Source organism: Gambusia affinis, linkage group LG20 (genome assembly GCF_019740435.1).
Source record: "Gambusia affinis linkage group LG20, SWU_Gaff_1.0, whole genome shotgun sequence".
NCBI classification, from domain to species: Eukaryota; Metazoa; Chordata; class Actinopteri; order Cyprinodontiformes; family Poeciliidae; genus Gambusia; species Gambusia affinis.
In genome coordinates, this window is record NC_057887.1 from 1,430,553 (window position 1) to 1,451,745 (window position 21,193).

At 38.5% G+C, this 21,193-nt stretch overlaps 1 protein-coding gene across 1 annotated transcript; it reads left to right on the forward strand.

The window, feature by feature from the left end:
- Nucleotides 1-15,849: 15,849 nt before the first annotated feature.
- On the forward strand, nucleotides 15,850-18,832 carry adoa (2-aminoethanethiol (cysteamine) dioxygenase a). Its single transcript, XM_044102375.1, has 2 exons — nucleotides 15,850-16,472; nucleotides 17,613-18,832. The coding sequence occupies exons 1-2, from the start codon at nucleotides 16,137-16,139 to the stop codon at nucleotides 18,054-18,056; spliced, it is 780 nt and encodes a 259-aa protein (XP_043958310.1). The 5' UTR covers nucleotides 15,850-16,136; the 3' UTR covers nucleotides 18,057-18,832.
- Nucleotides 18,833-21,193: the final 2,361 nt, after the last annotated feature.

Sequence of the window (21,193 nt, forward strand, 5' to 3'; positions counted from 1 at the left end):
CTCTCTCCTAATCTTTCTATTGGCCATCTTCTCCATCTATCAGAGCCAACACCATAATTACGCAGCACACTTTTGTGCAGCTACGTGTATGTGTGTGATTATCTACACACTTTGATCACCTTGAAAAGGTTGTTCATGTTACCCAAATTAGAAACCGCCTCTACCCAGCAGTGTGTGGCTGTCTGCTGAGTATAAAGTTGCAAGTGGTGGATGAAATAAGGAAATCTTCAAATAACCTTTTGTATAAATTGATTTTCACTTGCTGAGTATGATTTGTCAACCAGACTCCTGCAATGGATCAGTGTTAGCTTTCATAAGCTAGCTTAGCTCCGGAGAAACTGTTCTATTGCCAAAATGGCAAGTGTGTAAGTTTGAACTTTGTACACTTATGTAATAAAGGGAATCCACAAAATCAAAACAAGGAAGTGAAATCTCCTTGACATGACCAGCTCATGATGGGTCACAGATGACTGGCCCAGTGTTACTAAATGTAAATCTAGATTTTGATAGTCTCACTGCCATATATACCCTCACCCTTCCACCATTCTATGATATGTGAGCTGGCCAAGTATGAGGGAGAACAAATGTGAAGAACAGAAGAGAGGATGTATCACAGCAGATGTGACACCACAGGGAGTGAGTAGCAGTGTCATTGTTAGTGAGTCTGAGTTAGTGAGTTAGTGAGATTGGGGACTGCACCTAAATAAGGAGAACATAGTCGTTCTTGTTTTGTTTTGTTTTGTTTTTTTGTTCTGCACATCTGCCTTATGAAAAGTGTTTTTATTTCATGATCCTGATGTGTGATCTTGGGCCAAGACTTCCCATTCCTTAGTTCTCAGCTAGTCCTTGGTGGATTTACTGGTATGTTTGGGATTATTGTCATGTTGCATGGCACAGTTTTGCTTCCCAGTTTGTTTGTTTTTTACGAAACCACAAAATTCAAGGTAGATTCTATGATGCTGTGCTGTCCAGGTCCTGCTGAAGCAAAACCTCTCCAAACATCTGCCTCCATGCTTTGCTGTTGGTTTGTGGTTCTTTTCCTGGAATTCTGTATTTGGTGTATAACAAACAGGGGCCTCATACAAAAAATGTGCTGCTTTCACACTAAAAATTGGCTTAGGGCCAAATTTTGAAAAGTGTCAGCCATATAAAAATTCAGATATATAAAATCCTATGCCCACATGCGGCTGCACACCTTTCCTTTATAAATCCCAACTAGCTTTATACATACATCCATACAACATCAGCTGTATCTCTGTAGAGTCCTGAAAAGCAACAATAACCTGCAGACAAGAGGATGTGCATGTTAGAGAACAGGAAATTCTGTCTCTTTGCAAATAGAACTGACGCTGTCATGACTGCCTTGCAAACTCACAACAAAAACCAAACAGAATCTGGAAAGAAACAAAAGGTCTTGAACTATAATATTTGATGGTGAGCTCATCCTATGAAGGGACTTTTCTTGACCAGTTCATATGAAGCAATAGTTTGTTTTGTAACCCAGTTCAGCCATAGAAACTGCTCCATGCGCTGCATCTGTTTTTGTTGTTCAAATAACAACAGCCAGACTCAGTGATGTGGAAATATTGGTGATAGATTTGTAATGATCTCATTCATCTCTTCACCTCTCTGCCCTCAGTTTTTCCTCTCTCAATGTGAGGGTCGGGTCATTTTTACTAAATGACAGATCAGTCCACTAGAAACATCACAGAACCTAAAGTGGCCCCATTTATCAGCTGCTGTGTGTGAGACAGAAGCGTCTTTATGAAGAAAAATACTCACACATAACAACTGCAACAACATACTGCAACACGATATAAAACCACAACTTGTGGCCATATCTGAACCATGCTCTGATCTGGGAAACCTCACTTGGCCAGATGTTTGAGTCACTGTCCAACTTGTCTCCCTTTAAAAAAACGTGAGACTGGGGTGGACAGTCACCTTCAGCAGGATGATGACCCTTCATCCAGAGCCAGATCTACAACTTATTAGAACAATGGTTTCCAAACTTTTCAGTTTCTGATCCACCTATTAACAGTGTAAGAGAATTTAGGCTCCGTAAACTATTAATTCAATTAAACAGGACCTTAAATAGAAGCACAAACAGCATCAGCAGCCAACATCTGGATTTTATGGATTTGCAATTACTGTTTCTCTTCAGGATTTTAAAGCAAATATATACATTTTCAATCCCACTTTAAGTTTGGTTTTATTCCTGATAAAACCGCATCCTAAATTTTGGGTGGCCACTTTATTCCTGGGAGGCTTACTGTGGAAACGATTATGGGTCTTACTTCCAATGCCCATCGGCAGAATCCATATTTCACTGGATTTTTTTAAATTAGATTTTTTATTAATAGATCTTTATTTAGATACAGAATACATAACAGTACAAACACAGCATACATTGTGGTATAATGTCTGCCAGGGGGTTACAAACATTGAGACGATACATCACCATAACATTACATAAATCCATTAAAGACAGGACATAAAGAGCATGTCTTAATACGTTTGGTAGTGGTGGAATTTTCAATAGTTCTATTGTATTGTTTGACCTCGTTTTCAAGAAGTGTTTTTTTGGTTAGCGTAATGGCATTTGTGAATGTGCCATTTGGCTAAGAATACAATAAGATTAATAATATAAAAATGTTGGTTTTTTTTTGTTTTTGGGTTGTCAGTGAGGTCAAACAATACATGTTTAAGACAAAGGGAGAAATCTGATTCAATGGAAGTACAAATCAAAGTGCAAATACTGAATTGAACAGAAAAGGGGCAAGACCAAAATAAATGAAACATGTGTGAAGATGAAGATGTGTTAAGCCGGAAGATGAATCAGCAGAGATTCAGGGGGAATCAAGTCCTTCCGGCGACTTTGAGAGTCCAACATCATTGGAAGTCGAGCAGAAAACAACTCCCTCTGCGGGCTTCGAGGTTACCCCCTCAGTGGAAGTTGTGGAAGAGACAAGCCATCACGTCATTGATCTCACAAAGCAGGTAGACGATCTTAAGAAAGAATTGCAGAGTATGATTTTTGATCTCCATGAGGAAAGAGGCCGAAGGATTGCATATCAGGCTGAAGTCAAATCACAGCAGGAGGAGATTGAAAAATTGCAAAAAATGTTAGAAAAAGAACGTCACCTGCAAGTCAAATGTGAACATGGAAAAAACCTGCAAGAAATTAAAGATGTGTCAAAGGTTTCTTGCTCTTCCAAAGTTACAACCGACAAGAGCCTTACTTATTACTTCAAGAGGGAGGCTGAAAAATACGCCTCCCGCAACAAAGGTTTGATAGAAGTAATGGTTGAAGAATACAGAGTGAGACTTAAATATGAGGAGCAGCTTAAAAATCACATTGAGCAAGCTTCCAAATTCAAAGCACAAGAGGAAACTGTGAAATCTCTGCAGGGTCAGGTTGCACATATGAACAGATCGCAACAGATCCTGTACAGCAGGTTTATACCTCAGCTAACTAGAACTGCCGTCACTCAGTTGGTTCTGCTGGACACCTCTTCCTGTTAAAATGGATTGGCTCCTTTCAGTCATCGTCACATGCTTCCTCTGAAGCACCAGATCTGATCTGTCTTCTTATAAAAGTGTTCCTAGCCAGACTGATAAATTCTTAATTGACATGAGAAGCTAACTTGTCATGTCTAGCTAAATTTTACCAACCAGGACTGAATTGTACATAAAGTGATTTTCTTGTTATGGAATGTTTTTAGTCTGTCTTGTAATGTACTTTAGGCGACATTTAAATTGAACAAATAAACTAATGTAAATAACCTGAAGTCCTTGAAAACCAGAAGTTTTTATTTGATATCTAAATTTCTCCATTCTGGTGTGCTGTGCATCTGTACATAATTCCAAACAGATCTCTAGTTTTAGCTAATGTCATAACTTGTCTACTAAAGAAAATTAATTTTTATCTACATGTATCCACTGACTGTATTTTGTGTCAAACAACATGAAAATAGTCTCTGCTATAGAAAAAAATTAAAATGTTGTGCTTACTGTATTTAGAAAAATGTAGCTACACATTGGACAGACACATGTTGGCAACTGAAAAAAAATGTATTTGCTGCAGATCTTTACCTAGCATGCTTGAGCCGACTTCTGCAAATGAAAAACATTTTAATACTGATTTTCTGTTGGGTGTCAGTTATCTCACAAACAGGAAATCTTGTTTTATTTTTCTAGGTTCAATTATAAATGGCATTTTAACTGTAAGCCTTATTTTGCCCTTGATGAATTAATCTAATTCTGTATTTTATAGTTTTGCATGTAACTCTGTTTCACTCAAAATGCTCAGGGATGTTTTAACGGAAGTGCGTGTGTGTATGTGCGTGTCATGGGGGAAGGAAAGACCTGTCTTCTCCACCCCCCTCCACACCGCCTTGGCCAGGCCTTTTGTTCCCTGATGATGTATGAGACAGCATCTCCCTTGGAGTACCACAGGAATACGACAGCAGAGCAACAACACTCCTCCATAATGGAGACTGATGGGACAGCTCCTACTTTCTTCACTTTGTTCACTACTAAGATTGAGTTGGCGTGGCACGGCAGGTACTGACAGGGCTCTTGGACAACTTTGACAAGGGTCCTCGTAAGGGAAGACTTAACCTGACAGTGGCTCATGTCTGTTGGCTGTGCTGGGTTCCACCACAGCCCCTGGCAGATGGATGGCTAGAAGGATGATGTATGAGAAGATGATAGGAACGATGGACAGGGACCTGCACAGGTCTTTGTGGATCGGTGACAGTGGAGGAGAGGTGATGGGGGTTCTTGATCTTCCTGTTCCTGTTGAACATTCCTCGGATTGCTGGGCTTCCAAAATGTCCACAAACCAAAACATCTTCCCACAAAACATTCAAAATGTCCAAAGATACTGTTGTTTGGAGCTTATTTTATTGTGTCATTTACACTCAGTGCATTGGATATGTAGAGTAACACAAACTAAAACAGACATTTGGATGACAGATTAAACTGGAGGCACCCAAATTAATATTATGACAGAGCAATAATAACATCATTGGATAGCTTTAGTTGCACAGACTTTAAAACAAAAGTATGAAACAGCCCAAGAACAAAAAATACAACACTTACATGTACTTTTAAAAAGCATATAAACACGATATGTATACAACAATAACTTAGCATTAAAAGGTTATTTGCAAGTGGAAATAAAGTCTTTGTCTGCAAACCTCAAGAAAACCAAACTAATGAAAAGTCTTAAAAGCAAGATTCTTGAAGAGAAGCTTATGTTTTCTAGGGTTTTTGTTGCAAAGTCCTTAAAAAGATCACCAAAACTGGGAGGAACTAGAATGTCTGCTCATTTTTTAGAGTTAGATTTATTCCTGAACTCCCTGTGTTCTACCCCTGGTCCACAGTGTCACTTTCTCTCTCTGTCTTCAGCCTGAATTTTGTTCTCTCCCCTCACACCTTCAATCCGGTAGCCAATCAGGTCCATTGTTTCACATTCATTTTCCCATACTTAAACACTTCTTCTGCTCTTACTCTTTACTAGTTCCTCCAGTTATATCCTGTTCCTCCTGTCATGGTCCTTTTGCCTGTATTTGTTCCTGATGTTTTTGTTCTCCTCTGGCTCCTTATGCACCCATGGTTTTTGTAAGTTTTTTTTTTTATTAATTTTTTCATTAAATTTTCAAATCTACCAGCTGCCTCAGCCTCTCTGCATTTGGGTCCTCTTCAAACAACACAATCATGAGTATCTGATTTAATCCGTAAAGCTACTGAGTTCAACAACCTGTGACTGCCATATATTTTTCTTTGTGAGATTTGAGGAAATGATCTTTAATTTTTGTGTTTTTATTATGTAAAGCTCCCCTCCCTGGGCGGCCACCTTACCATGGTAAAGGAGTCCGAGTGTCCCCATGATCCTAGGAGCTATACTGTCATGGGCTTCTTACCCCTAGTTGGGTAACCCAAAGCAGATGGGTTCTAGGTGGGTGCAATGTGAGAGGTGCAGGACCGGGACTTGAACCTGTGATGTCCGTGTTGAGGACTGAGGCCCACATATGTGGAGGCCTGCCTGTGAAAGCAGCTGCAGGCGACAGCTCAAGCACTCTGCTTCCTACTGCGACATCATGGAAAAGTCCACAGAAATCAGCCAACATCAGGAAGAGAACTGCAGACATTCACCAATCTAGTTCATACAGACTGCATCTAGTTTGCAGATGTCTGACTCATTCATCAATGACATGGAATTGCACACCATGAGAATGTCCAGTGATCATGTGGTTCAGGAAGGAGAAGAGTTCTGTGTTCCATGGATGACTAGATGAGGGGAATCTGTTAATCAATCCCAGAAGAAAACCAAAAAACGCTGTGAAGATGCTGGTGAAACTGGTAGGAGAGAGTCATTATCCAGGAATGAATCATTGTACTCTTACCTACATCAGGTAGGACCTTTGAACATCTAAGATCTTCTATTTGTCCTGTAAAGGAACTCTTACTCATCATAAATACTGAAAGTGTGAAAAGTTTTATTTTCCCTTTTCTTATTTGCTACATACATGAAGATGGGGTTCAAATAGTTTCACTCCAGGTGGAAAATATTTCATTCTGAAATGTCAGTTCATTTATTTATTAATTTTCACCCCATCTCAAATTAGCAAATTTTTGTGTTGAGTCACCTTACTAACTGAGTGCTACTAGAAAGAAAAGTTTTACCAAAGCTTAAGATTTGGCATCGAACGCCTTGCTCCTCTCATCAGAAATAGTTCAGCTAAATGACTATAATGATGAAGGTAATTAGAAACTTCATATTTGTGAGCTGCAGAGCTGATGAGAGGTTGTGACCAGTCAATATGTTGCCCATGGCGACACCATTCTAATTTAAATATTGCACATTTATTCAAGGTATGATCATCGGAGCAGGGCAAGATCTTAGATTAAGATTAAGGTCTTGTGATCTTAATTTAAACATTTATGTTAATATCTGTGTGTGGCCAATGTGGTGGTAAGTTAAGGACTCATGAAAATTATTCCCGTCAATTGCACTGACTTTTTAAAGATTTGGGCTTGCTACAGTGAAACAGAAGTCTGGTTTCAGCCCTGCTCCAAAAAGACATCAAAGGTCAGACCCCAGGAAAGAAGACCAGAGGTTGACCTTTGAACTCCTGGCACTCTCGCTACCAGCCAGTACTTGCAAGCTGCTGCAGATTACGTACTTGTATTCACCAAACCTCAGTATGAAATTTTTGACTTGACTGTCCTCCCTTTAATGGACAGAAATGAGGACAGACAGAAAGGAAAAAGAAAAAACATGACATGTGAGAGGAAGCACAACGTGTACAAGAGGTTTTTCAGATACTTTCCTCTCTAGTGTGTGTGTTTGAGTGTACACTGCATGTGTACAGATAATGACTCACACAGGAAATGGGTACTATGAGCTTTTGGAGGTAGAGGCTCATTTATTAATGGATAATACTGTATAATATGTGAAAAATGTCCCCACTACACAAAGACTTGACACACATGCACTAGTGCTTGTGATGAATCATTTTCTCAGATTACAGTCATGTATTCATACACGCATGTCTTTAACATACAACTCTGGGGTCAGAAAGTAAATTTGTGAGAGCAGTAAACTGTTTTCTTTCATAGAAAATAAAAAAAGCATAGTAATAGTAATAATAATCTATTCTCCTCAACCAAAAGTAGCAGATTTATTAAAACAAGATAATGTCTGGTCTTCCGAGGCTTGACAATGTTGGAACTGTTGCACACATTTGTGAGATTTGGAGTCTGAGAATGAAGGTTCATGTCTGTCCAAGTGGAAGGGGGTGAGAGGAAATAAATTTATACAAGATTTCCTATTTGTCTGACTCCATCAAAATTATACAAAATAATGCATTAGGCATTTCATCACTGCTTAATGCTGTGATGACTGAAGGTTACAAATCCCTAATTAACCAAAACAAATTTGGCAAATGTTTTTGCTCATGTTTCTGTGCTATTCTGATACATCATGATGAGCTATCACCAGGTTGGGTCGTCTACTGGAGGCCTAGGAGATCTTAGCTGTTCCTAGTTTCTTCAGGTATGTGATGAAGTCTCTTCTCCTGCCCTGAGTCCTGTCCTCTCTAGTCATCGATAGGATTAGGTCAGATCAGTCACTTCAGCTATTTTGTGGCTCATCACATGAAGATGCCTTCCCTCTTATGATGGATTTAAGCAGCTTTGGGCCCGCCTTCTGTTGGTTTCCTAACATCCTGAAATAATCATTTATTGTTTTTCTCAGGCTAAGGTCTTCCCAGCACCAGTATGCGTGCAATTTGATATATTTATTACAGATTGGAGCCACAGATCAGTAGGCTCTCAGGAGTACTCTCAGGTGGAAATCTGTTTTCTTCCCATTTTTTTCCACAAAGGCACAGAAGGTCATAAGTCAGAAGCATCAACAGGGTTTTGAATTTTGTTTTACGCTCTAGGAACTGAATTTCCTCCTGGACTTCAGTTGTCTGAGTTCCTTGATGAAGAACAGAGTTGGCATTATTCTCAATGAAGGCTGGATATTGTGAGGGTACAGGGGACAGTAAATGAAAGAGTCCTCATGTTCTCAATGCAAAATATTGCAGGCTCTGATGAAAGAAAACAGGCTGTTTATTGACTGGACACAAAGGCCACAAAGTGAAACACAGCAGCCCTTATCATTGTCTCATTGTCCTAGTATGCTAATTTCAGAAGAATAAGGAATGTACCATGAATAAGAATATTTGTGTGTGTGTTTATACCATGCAAAAAGTAGCTAAAGGGACAATCACTCTCTCCATTCAGAGGTTCTTGGCTGTAGCTCTGACAACTGCTAGATGAAGCCTGCTTGACTTCTCTGCAATGCCAGTCATGCATATTTTAAACCGAAGGGGAATAATATTGGCTTTATAGGAACGAGCATCAGATGCAAATATGATCTCTGACTGAATGGATCCTTTACAACATTGTCCTCCATGGCAGCTTAACTCTAACAATATTGTTTAACTGCAACCTAAATTGTGATTGTACCTGCAATAGCTGTGCAGAAACTGTAAGGAGCATTTTTCTGTCTAGTTAAAGTATGTTTTGTATTTTATGTCTCCTCCCCACTGATTTAAAAACAAGACCCGGTAAAGAGCTGGAGCTTTGGGAAACTGGTAAAGAACTAAAAATAATTATGTCACTTCAATATTCCCTATTAGCAACCAAAATGGACAAAATGTAGCTTTTGGGTAAACTCAGACTGCTGTGGCCACTCCTGTAGTTACAGCAAACCAGACTCAGTGCCTGTAAAATTTAATCATTCTCTATAAAACCTCTAAATAACACTTTCAGGTAATATTATTGTGGTAATTTTCCTCGAAACTTAGCAATGGTTAAAACAAACATATCAATTGGAAATAACAGATGTCTTTTAAAATAAAGTCTAATTGGTTTATTTTATCTTGCAGCGATGCCACTGAGTGCTCTGCCTCGTGCACACTCCTGTTAGAAGGGTTTGTACACTCTCTACTGAGCATGCTCTGTCCAATGCATGATGTTATGAATGATGGCAGAGAAACCTGATAATAAAAGACTGATTACACCCAACTGTAGATAATGACTGGGAAAACTGATACTGAGAGAAAAATATTAGTAAATATACTTTGAATGACCTTTTTTATAGTGATAAGGTACATTTTCAGAATGGGAGCTAAAAAAACAGATCTGAACTGTTTCTACCACCAGGTTAATAAAATTAAGCTGCTGCTTCAATCAACTCTCACCTAACAACTGCACGGGTTTCATGGCAAAGAAAAGGCCAGTACATGACAACAGGTCATGCTAAGAATGACAATAAACCATGGACTCAATGATAAAAAGAATGGTTTCAACCAAAAATATTAATAATCTACAGCCTTTAAATATCGGCATTGACAACAAAAAGAACTGTATTGGTCAACCTGATGTGTTCACTTCATTAAAACCCCTCCTGCTCCTTTGGCTTGTATTCAGCTTCTGCATCCATTTTATATTTTTACTCCTTGATTTCAAAAGTAGCTCACAAGTGACAGCAACAAGATTTAAATTGAGCAATGAAAATTTCAGAAAAATGACAAAGTGGGGGAAAGTCAAACTCTTAAGTACATAAATTTATTTCACTTTGATGTAAAAGTTTTTGGGAGGCTGAGTGGCATGTTCTGCTATTTATTAAATGCACATGAAATATTGTGCAGAAATGAACAAAGAAAAAAAATGTAATCAGCTACTACTTTGGAGGTTTTGAGACCAGCATTCTTAGTATTATAATAACTATTTCTTAGGGACTCAAATTTGGGGACAACAGCATTGGCTCCAATAGACTCTAAGGGTCAAAGGTTAAATTGAATACATAGTTTTGTACTAGCCATTAGCAAAGTTTTGGTTAACCTTTGAACAATAAAGTTAACAATATGTGAAATGTACTTCTAGCATGGTTAGCACCAGTTACATGTTTGATTGCTGATAGTTTCTAATATTTCTTGATTACTAATAATTACTAATATTTATTTTATCCATAAAGACAAGAACATGTAAGAAAACCCACTGTAAAAATTTGGCTTCAGGGATTGATGCTTTCTTTAAATATTATTTATTTACAACCAGCGTTACCTGGAGCATCAACATCTCAGTAGTCAACTGGCAACTGGAGTTTGAGTTCAGTTCAGTTCAGTTTCCACCAGTCAAACAGGGGCCATTCAGGGGTCCTCCTTGTTTTGAGGACCCCTGGATGACCTCAAAACAAGCTCACTCCATGTATCATTGAATGAATGTGTGAATATTTACGGGTGTAGATGGGGTAAATGGGTCCAGGGTTCTGTCATTGGAGGTATTAGAGTGCAGACTGACTGGATAGTGTGAAAAACTGCTTTTAGTGTTTGCTATGACTATAAAAGTACAACGTAAGTTCAGTCACTAAAGCGTTCATTCAGGCAATAAACTGATCATCTTTAACAGCGTTTCTAGAGGGATGGTTTTGGCTTCAGTGTCAGTCCACTGTGGGCAAAAAGAAGAATTGAACAAAGGTTCAGTTCATTTACTGCCTATCTGTCGAACCCTATGATTCCTAATGAGATTAAATGAGATTACCTCACGTCTCATCTAATGAAGACAGGTCTCTAAGCAACACACTGTGCATGTCAACCAATCTGAAGAGTGTGTGTGTATGTGTGTGTATGTGTGTGTGTGTGTGTGTGCTGCCCTCATTATCTCTGGAGAGGATATCGCTTTCTTTGTGTCATCTCACTCATCACACAGGAAGCATCATACATAATGCAACATGCACACAAATGCACTCGGCTACTCACACCAAAAAGGGAGGAAAAAAGAAAAGGAGCTACTCAAATTTGAACCCACACACAACCCAGCCAACTTCTAACATGTGATCAGTACAGTACATTTGGGTTTGTGATGCTGGTGACTCAATTTTGTGTTTTTGAGTGTTTTAGATTTGGGTGACTCAGCCCCAGGTTTTGTTGCTGGGTTTACCAGGCTGACTTCCTTCTGCTCTGGCTGCCTCTCACCGACAGAACAGAACACAACAGAACAGAACAGAGTTCTATATTGCATCTCACAAATGTTTGAATTTCCTTCAGAAAGTCCAACAATAAAAAAAAAAAAAAAAAAAAAAAAAAAAAGCTTAAAGCAGAACTTTTACTACCATGTGAAACTAACTATGACTCAGATTTCTATGACGTCGTATTAACAGGATCAATGTCAATTTATTTATAAAGCACTTTAAAAACGGTGCTGTACAATATTCATAAAACCCCAGATAAAAACACATAAGAATAAAAACACAAATTAAAACAAACAGGACAAGTATATTTCAATGTCAGAGCTAATGGAAATGCCAAAGAATAAAAATGAGTTTTAAGGAGTGAATTGAAGTGTTAAAGACTATGGGGAACATGACATGTGAGAGTCTCTTCTGCTTTTCAGGCTGGTTCTTGGACTACATAAAAGCAGTTTATTATTTGACCAAAGTTTTGTAGAAATGGATCAGTGGTGAAGAAGGCCTTGGACATAAGCCAGGGTTAAGCCATTTATAGCTTTAAAAACCCATAAACGTAGAAATTTTGAGATTAATCTCAAATTTTTTAGGAAAAGCTCAGAAATTTTTCAAAAGTTGTTAATTTGAATATTTTAGAATATACTTTTTAGGCAAAGATTTTGTCAGTCTATTTTGTGAATTATTCTGCCCTTATTGTGATCTACCTATTATGAGTTTTGCTTTGTCTGTGTTTGTATTTATGTTTTTATCTGTGAATATATTTATTTGGATTCCAGCCAACATTTTTACCCTCTTATCTTTGTAGAATCTCAAGGTTATGGGGAGCTCTGATTGGATGGTGCCCATATCCAGCAGCCACCGGACAAGAGGGGGTATACTGGACAGGTCACCAGTCAATCAAAAGGAGATCCTACACATGTTTATGTTTATGAATTCATTCAGTCATTTCTTTTTCTTCCTTTGTTCTTTTTTGTTTACAACAAATGGGATTTTTTGTTATTTTTGCCTGATCAGGTTTGACATATAGACTAGGGACACAGATAGAAGATCAACTGAACCTCAGATTTTTCACAGGTTCTCTTTCATGGGTTTGTTGGATCATTTCCCTGTACAGAAAATGTATCCCAGAATCCTCTGAGGTTCTTCATTCAGTGACTTCATAATTTTTTAAGCTCAAACTGCCCAATATGCTGTCAAAGTTTAGGAACAAGGAAATTAATTCAATAAATTTAATTAGAATGACAAATGGGTCCAAAGAATAGATAAAATGGATCAGAAATATTACAGTAGGATCGTGTGAAAAAGCAGCTAAAGACCAAAGAAAAATATCGCCTTAAGACAGGGGTGTCAAAGTCCAGTCCTCAAGGGCCGCTGTCCTGCAGATTTTAGATGTGCCACAGGTAGAAAACACTGGAATGAAACGGTTTAATGACCTCCTCCTTGTGTAGGTCAGTTCTCCAGACCCTTAATGTCCTAATTATTCTATGCAGATGGTGCAGCAGAGGCACATCTAAAAGTTGTGGCCCTCCAGGACTGGAATTTGACACCTGTGCCTTAAAACATTCACTTTGTAAGATTAACAGAAAGTCTGATTAATTGTATTTTTACAGCTATTTGGTCATGTTAAATTGTACGTTCTTCCCCATCAGCCCTATATGTAAAAAATTATTAGCATTTTCATCACAAAAAACAGAAACATAGTTCTCTGACTGGGAAAAAAACAAAACAAAAAAACATAATAACCAGTTGACAACAGAGTTCAGACACTTTGAGATCAAACAACATATGTTGTAAATACATAAATATATTAAATTTTATCTTTCATGAGTTCTGGGTCTATTGATAATAGTCTTATGACGCCCGTGTCAAAAGGTATCTCACTAATTATGTTGCTATAGGCTGAGGTTCCTGGAAGACATAATGGCCACTTTCCCCCACTCTACTTACTCCCTTCATTCACCAATAATCTGCAGCTATCACTGACATTATCATAATGTTCTCTCTCTTTTTGTTCTCTGCATTGAAGCTACACCTGGAGTGTAACCTCCCCAGACCATCTAGTCTAACAACAAAACAAACCAATGAAAGTCCATTTTTAAGACCATTGGTGTAATCATGATAATGAAGTTGTTCCTGCAAACATTTGAAGAAAATGTACCTGTGATAGAAAATAAGATAAACTACAAAAGAGCTCTGAGGTTATCTGCAACAGTGTGCTGGTTAGGTATCCTGCCATGACAGGTGGAGGCAGAGGACTAAACTCATTCTGAGTTCTTTCTTTGTGTGTCTTTTACGGACCACACAAGAATCCACATATTTGCACTTTACAATGGTTTCTTTCCCTCTTATCTCCTCATCTGTAGGGACAAAATTAGTAGAGTTGAAATTATTAAAGTAGAAAACTTAATGGGTTGCCTTTGAATGTATCCACTACTTTTACACAAAGCTGTAGTTGGTCTTGGTTTTAAAATTATCTAAAGATCAAGACTAAACTCAACACTAAGATCAAGACTATATAAGACTTCAAAATTGTGATCTCAACAAGGGTGGATACTGTATTTCCAACTTGTTCACAATTAAGAGTAGCACTACTTCAACATATTTTACCCAAGTAAAAGTAAAGACTTGGATGGATGGATGGATGGATGGATGGATGGATGGATGGATGGATGAAGGGATGGATGGATGGATTTCTTTGAAGTTTTTTTTACGGTAGTTTGTTTTTTTAAGGTTAGAGACATGATTTGAAGCATAAGTGGAAATTAATTCAATTCAAAAATACTATATTTATTCCAAAAAGAAATTAAAGGTTGTTGTAACTCGTATCATCCGACGCTTTTGTTGTGGATGATGATATTATGGGCAGGAAGGATCTAATTGTCCTGAGATGCTGTTATCTCGATATCCAAGGACAGAGACAATATTCCACAGTAGCACGTTCTGGATGACACCATCAGTTGTTGACAAGCACTGCTAATCATCCACCTTTACTTTTGCCACTTCTCTGTCTGGCCATTTAGGAATAATCCTAATTATTTTTAGACAAAATCTTTATCAAAGAGACTACAGCACAGTTTTTTGTCTACATATCAGTGTCCTCAGAAATAAAAACATGGAATCAGAATGTTAGACTTATGATGGTATGTAAAAATAATGGTATGTTCTAAATATAGACTGGATGATTAGTAATAAAAGTCATTTTTACCTAGAGTTGACAACAGTGACATAGAAAAAACATATATGATGTATCATACAACTAGATTCATATTGAAGATTAATAACAAAAATACATTTCTATATATACTTTCTATGAATATACTATATTCAATATAGAATACCACAAAAACTATAAAGGTGAACATATGCACATAAAAACGCCTGGCTTTTTGTGGTGTTAATGGAAAAGCCTATGAAAAACATATCTTCCTAATTTTTAGTTGCATTTTTCTGCGCTTAGTCTTGTGCTCACTAACTGAAGCCCCAATCCTGAGAAATAGTCAATACCTTGCCCCTGACCTCAGTAAATAAATACTCTGATGTCCATTATGTGTTGCTTAAATCTTTTTCAGTCTTCTTAGGGAGTCGTGCCAGTCCTTAAAAGCTACTCCAATTTCTCACAAACTTTCTTTACCTGAAAATAGTCTGCTTTACTCAGGACAGCCGAAGGCTGGAAGCCTTTCATCCACCTGGAGGCTGGAGCGCATCACCCCAAAACGGAAAAACAGTCGACATTTGCTTTCAAAATAAAAGCTGGTTTCAAAAATCAAAGCGACAATTGCACATAAATAAACACCAAACATAAATAAACTCATATTTTACTCATGATATAGAAATTGTTTTTCTTCATTAATAAAGGTGCTGAAGTAGAACATTCATTTGAAAATATGTTCTTTACAATAAAATGTAGAAACTCAAAGAAACTTCCAAAGCAGCACAGAGCATGCCTCTTTCATCCATTAATTTTAAGAATATAAATATTATATATGTAAAGTTAAAATGTTATTGTAAGATCGAAGCTGGTAAGGGGAAAAAAATGTGAGATTAAACTGGTAATTGGGAGGGTGGCGGAGAGTTCAATGGCCTGTCTTGGCCTTCCCTCTCTAGCTGTTCCCTCCTCAGGACTACTGGGAAATGTAGTGTCACTAACAGAAATTATAATGATTTTTTTCCATTTCGAATAAATTAGAATAGTAGAATTGTATTAAAAAGAATAATTACATTAATTTCAGCAGAATTTAACAGTAAGCTATACTGATTCAGTGTTAGATTCTGACATGAATGGGACCTGCTATTTCTAATGGAACTGCATATCCCAGATTGCTTTTCGTGTTATGCGCATGCCCCGTGAGGTTGGACGTGTAGGGGGCGAGACGATGAAATATGTGATGTGGGAGGCTAGTATGTGGCGGTGAAATTTGACATTATCACCATGAATTATTTTCTGTTATTGTAAACTTGTCAATCTAGTCTTTTCTGAAGTCGGACCGAGCAGCGCTGTGAGACACACGGAGACAACAGGGTGTGTGAGAGGCTTTTTCAGCTGTTTTTACAGCGGAGCAGGGACTCCCTGGTAACCGTTAGGTTTTTTTTTCCCACCGCAACCAGAATGCCGCGAGACAACAAATCTGCCCTGATCCAGAAAATAGCGAAGCAGGCCTTTATCACGTTTAAAGACTGCAGGTCTGCGAACAACGGGGACGGAAGCCTCGTTACGGACAAGTTCAATGAACTGATCTCCTTAGTGACCTCCGTCCGGGCCAAGGACCTGAAAATTATTCCGCCGAAAAACAAACCGAGCTCCGGCGCAGCTGCACCTCTGAGCCCCCCAGTCACCTACATGCATATCTGCGAGACGGAGGTGTTCAGTATGGGGGTGTTCCTGCTGAAGGCCGGGACCTCCATCCCGCTCCACGACCACCCAGGAATGAACGGGATGCTCAAGGTCTCATTGTCTGCCAGTCTGTCCAGAGCTCTTTTTCTCCCACTTGAGTAAAATGCCGTGAGAACAAAATGACCCTGTTTTGAAATACACTGCTAAGGTTATATTGTACCTCAATGCCTAAACTTTATCTGTGGAAACAGCAAATCCACCTGTTTCTACCTTTACTACCTGTTGTCCTTTACAATACAAGAGCCACAGAGCATAATTATTTTTATTCAAAAGTACTGCATTAGTTTAATCAATTGTAATAACCAATTTAGCCAAACTGTTGAAAGTTATTAAAATGAACTTAAATATGTTTGGGTTGCAGCTCGTGATGATCGACCACATTTTTTGCACCAAATAGAAATTCCATTCGATCTCCTTAGTGACCTTAACTGTGCTTTTATAACATTGTTTGACTATTTTTTATTAGTTTTGGATGTCAGATACATGTTGGACAAAAATTATATCATAGAAAATTATTATGATTGATTTAAAAAAAAGCAACTCCCTAGATGGGCTCCTCCTGCTGGTGTCTTTAATTCATTCATCTAAAATAACAGATACACTGACTCAGTCTCATACCTGGGTTTTTACAGCACAGACTTGAGTTGAAGTATTTCTTATCTAAAACTTTATCTCAAAGGTATTTGAAATGATGACTGTAGGGATGCGCCGATATGAAAATTTGGGGCAATATTAATATTGCTGTTATGGGCGATATCCGTTATCATATATTTCACTTCCCATTTCACACCTCAAAAAAAAAAACTCACCATCGTTCATCCCTTGTTGATTGACTTGTTTTTACTTTATGTTTGAAACATGTTATCAGCACTAGTTTTTAGATTCCATCATAGTTTTCTGGCATCTTACAGATCTTCTGATTTCCAGCTGTTATGTTGTTGGACAGCAGGGTCACATGACTGCAGTCAGGTTCTCTGATGCATGTCAGTCAGAATTACTGTGATGTGAACCCCAGAGGCTGATACTTGGGTTCAGACTGTAACTTCCCTGTTTATGCATCATATTAAAAACTTCAGTCATGGACTCTAAAAGAAATAATGTTCTTTGCTGCGCCGAAGGGTAAACTCAGAGGAAGAATCGGAACTAGAAGTATTTACCATGAATCCTGACAGTTTTCTGTCATCTGCACAGGTCCTGTATGGAAAGGTGAACGTCAGGTGTTTGGACAAGCTGGAGAACAGTCTTCCTGTCCCGCCTCGTCTGGAGCCGGCCCTGGCTCCGCTGCAGACGCCGGTGGTGTGGCGCTCCGTTCTCCGCTCCGTGGCTGAATACTCTGAGAACAGCGGGCCGTGCCTCCTCACGCCCGTGCGGGATAACCTCCACCAGATCGATGCGGTGGACGGGCCGGCTGCTTTCCTGGACATCCTGGCTCCTCCCTACAACCCGGACGACGGCCGGGACTGTCACTATTACAGAGTCCTGCGGAGCGAGGCCGAGCCGGCGACGGATGCAAAGGTCGACCAGGAGCAGCTGGGAGACAAGAAGGAGAATGAGGGGTGGCTTCTTGAAATCCCCCAGCCAGAGGACTTCTGGTGTGGGGGGGAACCTTACCCAGGCCCTGTGGTCTCCATCTGAGTCACACCCCTCTTACTGGAACAACACCCAGACGTCCACTCATCCATCCACCAGGAATTCTGACTTTCACCTATGGAGTGAGAATCAGCCGGAACGCTCTGCTCCTGAACTCTACAGGAAGAGGTCTGGAAGGTGGCCAAGAAGGGACATTCCTAATCTGATATTATATTTCTTTGAATCATATATTACCTTGTACACAGATGAATGTCTTTTTTCAAACAATGTGTGAATAATGCGTTATGGTTAGAAACGTGGCAGCTTTTCCCATGAAGTCTCTGCTGCAGAGGACCTCCACATTGTGACGTCTTAATGCCAAAGCTTGCTCCTGCCTTATTGTGAATATTTGTATACTCAGCAATGATGCTATTTTTATTAAACACTTCTAGTCCTTCTTCCCAAGTGCCCACACTACAATCTATAAAGCCTTAAAATTGTTTATATATCAATGTTTCCTAATAGTTCTGGTTTATTCGATAAAACAGAAAGCTGCTGCTTTGTGGTGTTTTGATGTATTGTCACTTGACTTATTGGGACTGAATCCAGACGGAGACTGTAGAGCACACCATGTTAAAGGCCTACTGAAGTGTTAGAAATGACATAAAACACTATTTTGACTCACTATCATTCCTATTATGCTACTGTATGCTTCCTAATCTTATAGTGTGCCTTCTTCTGAGTCGACACAGGTCGGTATATCTGCCATAATTATTGTTTTCCTGTTGAATGTAAATGGAGTAATAAATATGAGGATCCTCATGAATAATCCTCAACCTTTATTGGGCTTCAGCTTTTATGATTCACCTTCCCACCTTTCCACTTCTTAGCTTTTGTCTTCTTTCAAATGAATGCCTCCACCTTCACCAGTATGATCCACCCTGGTTCTTGTCCGGTAGCATATATTTGTTTTGTGGTCCAATCAGCCTTATTGGGATGAAGGAAACATTTGCTTCATGCCCAGGTCACACTGTCAGGCCAAATATTTGAATGAATATAAGGAAAAAATTTTTCCATGTTCCTGATCACTGATGAAAAGTAACTAACTCTGAAGACACATTAGCTTCGCTAATGGGGCTAAGAAACAAGAGGGAGTACACTAAAATGCAGTAAGAGGACTTTACTTATATATATGCTAGAAACTACTTACTTAATTGAAACAGTTCCTGGCTCATGCTTTTAATTAGTTTCTTTCCTCAGATTTTCAGAAGAAATAGAAAGCAATAGCCTGGCCATTGCCTTCCTGTGCAGTTTCTCTTGGAAAAAGAACTTCTTGTTACAGCACAGTCCGGCTCAGCACTGGTTAGCAGGTAGTTTCTGGTAAGTTTAACATCGAACGGACACATTACATACTTCACAGGCAAACGTTTGCAGTTGGGTAAAATTTAAAACTTTAACACAGGAAGCAATCTGTTGTCAACAGCCTGAGTCCAGATCCTCTGGATGAAACCAATATTTAGAACAGGGAGCTGGTTTTACCAGGCCAAGAAAGCAGTGATAGTTTGGTACTGATTTATCAGCCAGCTGATTCATCTGTGCCGATTTCCTTAATTTTGGGAGATGGGTCATTACATGTGAAGCTGATACCATCCACTGATTTACAAGTCAACCTCTGTCCTCTGTTGAGAGAGTTTGGACTGACAGACCTGCCCACCAGGTTAATAAAAAATAACAGCAGTTAAAATCTGAATTAAAATCAAAAATCGGCCAAAAAACTGCAATCTCCTAGACTGCTCACTTTTACTCAGCAAAACAATCATATTTTGCCTCAGGCAGAGCAGGATGGTCATGAAAATGAACATAAAACTAACTCATGGTGCAGTTTCATGTGTGGAAATGTAAATACCAAAAACTAGATGACAGGAGCGTCACTCCTCTGAAACTAAAGGTTCGTCGTTGATGAACTGACTGATTAGATGAAGCTTTAGATTCAATCTTGTTGGCCAACCCTCCTGTCACATATTAACCAAAAGATTCACTTGCAATGGATATAAACAGATACATTTACATTGTGTGATTAAAATATTGCAAACCTAAAATAATTTGATAAAATGTGTTTAGTTTTACATAAATAAATATGAAGAACATATTGATATTAAATGTTATATGCGAATAAGCTGTTTGATCAAGACCTTTTCATGGCACACAGTTTTCTTAAACTGATCTGAAAGTTTTACTCTAAACAAATTAATTTTTTTTCTGCCTTTTCAACAGCATTATATTTGTTAACTTACATTAAAGAAACATGGTGTCATCATATTTGATTTTCCAACACAGAAATCAGTTGTACAAATGTTCAGACCTTCCTCTTGGGTTTGCTGGTTTGCTTGGGCAGAAATTGAGTCTGCCAGGGATGTCCCTGAACGTTACCTGTTAACCCTTTACAGTCCAAAATCACCATTTTCAAATGCTTAACTGTTTTGTGTGAACTCAACTTCAATAGATTAAGTTATCTAGCATTTCTGATGATCCACTAGGCTCTGCTTCTTCGCTGCTGTGCAGCAGAGGATGATGTACAGCAGTCAGTCAGCAGCTGGTAGGGCAGACCACTGTTGGAGAGCTCTCAATCTCTCAAATAAATTTGATCATATTTCATCATCTTTATTTTGTGACTCTGCTTTCCAACTAATTAGAGTAAGACTATAAGATAAGACCACTAATTTATTTCACCTGCAAATACTAGCAAATATTCTAGCTAAAGTATTCTAATCTGTCAGAAATAGACAAAGAATTTATAAAGGCAACTTAATCACAATAATCTAGATAAAAAAGTTAACTTAATAATGCAGCTTTAGTGCTGACATTTCATTAATTTAGTGTAAGTGTGCAATCATTTCAAATGAGTTTCGAGAACAAAGACAAAATATCAACTTAAGAACCGTAAAGATTGATCTGCTGAAAATATTTGGAAAAAAATCCATGAAGATTATTAACTTTTTTTTATTATTATTATTTTACATAAGTTGCGTTAGTGTACATTTCCTTGGCCATCTTCTTGTCATGCATGACAGTCAGACATAAATACTGGAAAAGACTGGAGTTATTCTACTGACCTGTGATTCAGAAGAGACATTACTCCCCATTGTGTGTGTGTGTGTGTGTGTGTGTGTGTGTGTGTGTGTGTGTGTGTGTGTGTGTGTGTG

Excerpts from the sequence above, each read along its gene's own strand:
- adoa (XM_044102375.1), top strand. The coding sequence starts at position 16,137 with ATGCCGCGAGACAACAAATCTGCCCTGATCCAGAAAATAGCGAAGCAG. Across the intron at positions 16,473-17,612 it reads GAATGAACGGGATGCTCAAG|GTCCTGTATGGAAAGGTGAA; the intron begins GTCTCATTGTCT and ends TCATCTGCACAG.